This window comes from Alligator sinensis, unplaced genomic scaffold, assembly GCF_000455745.1.
Source record: "Alligator sinensis unplaced genomic scaffold, ASM45574v1 scaffold1575_1, whole genome shotgun sequence".
Classification (NCBI taxonomy): Eukaryota; Metazoa; Chordata; order Crocodylia; family Alligatoridae; genus Alligator; species Alligator sinensis.
The window spans coordinates 67,879-72,324 of record NW_005843253.1 but is presented as its reverse complement, the minus strand read 5'-3'; the positions used below and the strand labels follow the sequence as shown (position 1 = coordinate 72,324).

The window sequence follows — 4,446 nt, the reverse complement described above, 5'->3', positions numbered from 1 at the left end:
AGGTGTGTGCCTTGGCAGGCCAGTGGGCGCTGCGAGTGTGAGTCGGGCTTTGTGGGCCAAGGCTGCGAGCTGGCGCTGGGTGAGAACCAGGGCGGGGGGCGCTGGTACAATGTCAGCGCCATGGACCCTGCCTTCCACCCCCGTGCCGCCGCTGCCGGCGCCTTCCTGCCATCTGCCGGTGCCCTCTACCTCTTTGGTGGTAAGTGGGGGGCAGTGGGGGGCTGGGGGGCAGGGCAGGGTCCCCCCCTTAGTCCCTTTATTGTTCCTCTCCAGGTCTGGATTTGAACACAGCCCTGGGCGACCTCATCTACTACAACTTTAGCACCAATGTGTGGCACCGCTTGGTGCTCAGCCCCTCCCCGGTATGGCCCCTGGACCCCCCCTCCCATATTCCCTCCAGGGCTGTCCCAGTGGCCTGGAGTGACTGTGCTCCTCCCCCACCCCAGGCAGCGCGGCGCTCGGGAGCGGCAGCAGCCTGGCAGGGGGCGCTGGTGCTGTGCGGGGGGCAGCTGGCGGACGGGCACCTGGCCCACGACGTTTGGACCTTCCTGCCGGCTGAGGGACGGTGGCGTGAGCTGGCCCCAGCCCATGGCCCTGCGCCCCCTGGCCTGGCTGCCCATGCTGTTGCTCTCGTTGATCCCTGGCTCTATGTCTTCGGAGGTGAGTGGGCCTGGAGAGGGCAGGGGTGGGAGCAGGGGGATGGGAGCCCGGACTCCTGGGTTCTTTCAGTTTTGGGGTGTGGGGTTGAGAGAAGGGGGGGGGGAGCCTGGACTCCTGGGTTTTCAAGGGGAATGGGGTTGAGAGCAGGGGGGGTGGGAGCCCAGATGCCTGAGTTCTCTGGTTATTGGGGGTCTGGGGCTGAGAGCAGGGGACCAGAAGCCCAGACACTTGGGTTCTTTGGTGGTCTGGGGTCCCAGATCCCTGGGTCCCCAGCTGACCCTTGCCCCCACAGGCCGCACAGAGGAGGACTTCTTCTCGGCGCAGCTCTTCCGCTTCCACCTGGAGTCGTGGCTGTGGGAGCGGGTGGTGCCGGCAGGTGGGAAGGCACCCGCAGCCGCTGGCCACTCCATGGTCTTCCATCCACCGTCTCGTGCCCTTGTGGTTTACGGGGGGCACCGGCCCTCCACTGCCCGGTGAGCATGATGCCTGTCTGGGGGGAACCTGGGGGGCTGGGAGCTGTGCCTGACCGACGACCCTGCCCCACCCCGTGCCAGCTTTAGCATGCGCGTTAACACCACGGACCTGTTCCACGTGGACCTGCGGCTCTGGACCACACTGCGGCCCCGTGACACCCCCCGTGGCCCCCGCGAGCGCGCCTTCCACAGTGCCACCGTCATCGGCGACTACATGGTGGTTTATGGTAAGTGGCGCCCCCCCACCCCCCAGGCCTGGGCAGGGATCAGCCGGCACCCTCTGACTTCTGCCTTTGGCCCCCTGGTGCAGGTGGCAATGTGCACATCCACTACCATGAAGAGAAGTGCTACGAGGATGAGATCTTTTTCTACCACCTGGGCTGCCATCAGTGGGTGCCCGGGCGTGAGCTGGCCCACGGCCTGCCCCACGGTGAGGTCTGGGGCTGGGGGGTGGCATGAGGGGGACCTGCTTGCGTATGGGGGGGTGGTGCTGGGAGACTGTGGCAGAGCCTGACCCTGTGCCCATGCCCCCACAGAGCGCGAGGGCCGGGGGCCGGCAGGGGGGCGCTATGCGCATGTGGCAGCTGTGCTGCAGGGGGGAGTCCTGCTGGTGGCTGGAGGATTCAGCGGGGTCCCCCGCGGTGACCTGCTGGCATACAAGGTGCCTGCTTTCGTCTTCCAGGTGCCCGCCCAGAATGTGAGTCACCCCAGTACCCTCCATGGGGCCCTTAGTGCCCCCAATGTCCCCCCCAGGGCCTGATTCCCCTGGTCCTTTTACAGGACCCATAATACCCTCTGAAATGTCCCCTTCCGCTTCCTGAGCACAGTACTCCCAGTCCCTCTACAGGATCCTTAATTACCCCCTGATACCCTTTCCCCAGGGCCTGGTACCCCCTAGTTTCTCTATGGGATGCTTAGTATTTCCTGATACCCTCCCCCCACCTGGGCCCAGTACCCCACAGTCGCACTACAGGACCCTTAACACTCTCTGGTACCCCCCACCTTCTCAATGGAGCTGTGGCTGCCCCCCCCGGACCCTGGTCCACCCCAGTCCCCCCATGGGTTCCTTTTTACCTCCTTAAGCTCTCCCTCCATACTCTCCAGCTCCTCTGTGGAACCCTCACTACCCCCCCCAATTCCTTCCCCCCACCTTTTGCCTGAGTATCCCCTAGCTCCTCCACAGGCCCTGCTGTTCCCCAGACCCCTGGCTCTCCCCTGGACCCCAGCCTGGTCCACAGGGAGGTGGCAGGGGGGCGTCCTGGCTGGGGGGGGCACTGGGGCAAGGACAGACCCTGCCCTCCCCCATTTCCCCCCAGTACCACCTGGATTACTGCTCGCTGTATGCTGAGGAGGCCACGTGTGCCAAGGACCCAGCCTGCGCCTGGTGCCTGGACGGTTGCCAGAGCCCCGCACCCCGCAGCAGCGTGCGTCCCTGGGAGGGGTGTTGGGGTTCACTGGGGGGCGGAGCACCTGGACATCTGGGTTCAGTGGGGCACAGGGGGCTGGGAGCCTGGACACCTGGTTTCGCTGGGGGTGCTGGGCTGGGAGCCCGGATGCCTGGGGTCTTGGGGGGCTGGGAGTTCGGATGCCTGGGTTCAGTGGGAGGTAGGGGTTAGCAGCCCAGATGCCTGGGTTCTTGGGGTCGTGGGGGCTGGAAGTTGGAGGAGAGCTGGGGTCCTGGACTCTTGGGTCCTTCCAGCCAGGGGTTCTGGCTGACCTCCTGTCTCCCTTCCCCCAGTGCCCTAGCTCAGGCTGCCTGGGCCTGGCGCGGCTGCTGGGTGACTGCGAGTCATGCCTGGCATTTGGGGGTGGCGGCGGTAGCGCTCCCTTGCCCCGTGCCCCAGGGCCCTTTGGCTGGTGCGTCCAGAATGAGACCTGCATGCCCATTGCTGGTGAGTTCCCGGGGGTGGTTGGGAGGGGGCTGCTGCACCCTCTGGGGCTCACCCTCTCCTCTTTTTCCCCCACAGAGCAGAGCCGGTGTCGCGTGGGGCAGATCTCAGGAACCTATGGCTGGTGGGGGCCACGGCCCGTCTTTGTCACGACCCTGGAGCGTTGCCAGGCTGAGAACTTCTTGCCTGGCCTCCACCTTGTCACGTATCAGCACCCGCGCAACGACTCCCAGCCCGACAAGGTGAGCACGGGGGGGGGCTCACAGCATGGAGGGCCATCATGGAGGTCAAGTTCACAGTGTGGAGGGGCATCGTTGTGGGGGGTAGCTCACAGTGTTGGGGGGAGGCAGGGACAGGGCAAGGGGTCCTAGCAGCCCTGGCCCTGAACCTTTTGTCCCTTGGGTGAATCCTTTTACGAAACTTGTGAGTCCTTGTGTAAGCTTCGTGCCCCCAAACGCTGAGCTCAAGTGGACCTCAGGCACTCTCGTGTGAACTGTAGGCACTCTTGTGTGAGCCTCAGGCACTCTCACGAGAGCCTTAGGTTCCCTTGTGCAAGGCTTAGCACCCTGGTGCAAACCGTCCTGTAGGGACCCTCATGCATGCCTTAGGCATCTGTGTGTGAACTGTAAGCACTCTAGCATAGTTTCATGTGAGTCTTAGGCATGCTCATACACCCCTGCAGGTGTCGATCGTGCGCAGCACGGCCATCACATTGAGCCCCAGTGCAGAGATGGACGTCTCGCTGGTCTACAAGGGTTTCTTGTACCCGCTGGCAGGGGCTGGTGCAGCCGGGGGTGCCGAGCCCGATGTGGCTGTGTGGGCCCGCATGCAGCGCCTCTTTGTGGTGGCACGCCTTGCCCGCCAGCCCGGGGCTGCTGACATGGTGAGTGCCCGTAGGGCCGGGAGGACTGGGGTTGGTCTCTGGGGGTCTCATGCCCCCTGACCCTCCCCCTGTACCCCTGCAGGAGGAGGTGGGGCGCTGGGCAGCGGGGCAGGAGCGTGAGACGCGGCCACTGCGGCGCCCAGGTGGGGGGCGCTTGTTCCCGGTGCCCGGGCGGGGGCACAAGTACGCACTGCAGGTTGAGGGACACCTCAATGCCTCGGGCCATGGCCAGGCCAGCGAGCTCGCTCTGCTCTGGGACCGTACCGGCCTGCCTGGTGGCAGCGTGAGTGTACTGGACATCTGGGTTACCTGCAGGGGTGCTGGGAGCCCAGACACACTTGGGTTATCTGGGGTGGCAGGGGGCTGGGAGCCTGAACACTTGGGTTCTTGCTGGGGGCTGGGAGCCCGGACAGCTGGATTCCTGGGGGGAGCCGGGGGCTCTGGCAGGGGTAGGGGGGTCCAGGCAGGGCTGGGGGGGCCATCCGTGCCCCTGCAACCCGCATGTCTCCGCAACCCGCATGGCTCCCTCCCCGGAGATCTC

General features: G+C 65.5%; 1 protein-coding gene across 1 annotated transcript in view; it reads left to right on the top strand.

The window, feature by feature from the left end:
- Nucleotides 1-4,446, top strand: part of MEGF8 (multiple EGF like domains 8) — a gene marked incomplete at its 5' end in the record, with an annotated part of 21,780 nt that overhangs the window by 1,216 nt on the left and 16,118 nt on the right. Inside the window, 12 exon segments of the mRNA XM_025194582.1 lie at nt 19-199; nt 274-362; nt 447-660; nt 953-1,133; nt 1,215-1,360; nt 1,444-1,563; nt 1,670-1,830; nt 2,450-2,557; nt 2,872-3,025; nt 3,101-3,264; nt 3,705-3,905; nt 3,988-4,247. Coding sequence (XP_025050367.1) covers nt 19-199; nt 274-362; nt 447-660; nt 953-1,133; nt 1,215-1,360; nt 1,444-1,563; nt 1,670-1,830; nt 2,450-2,557; nt 2,872-3,025; nt 3,101-3,264; nt 3,705-3,905; nt 3,988-4,247 — 1,979 coding nt within the window.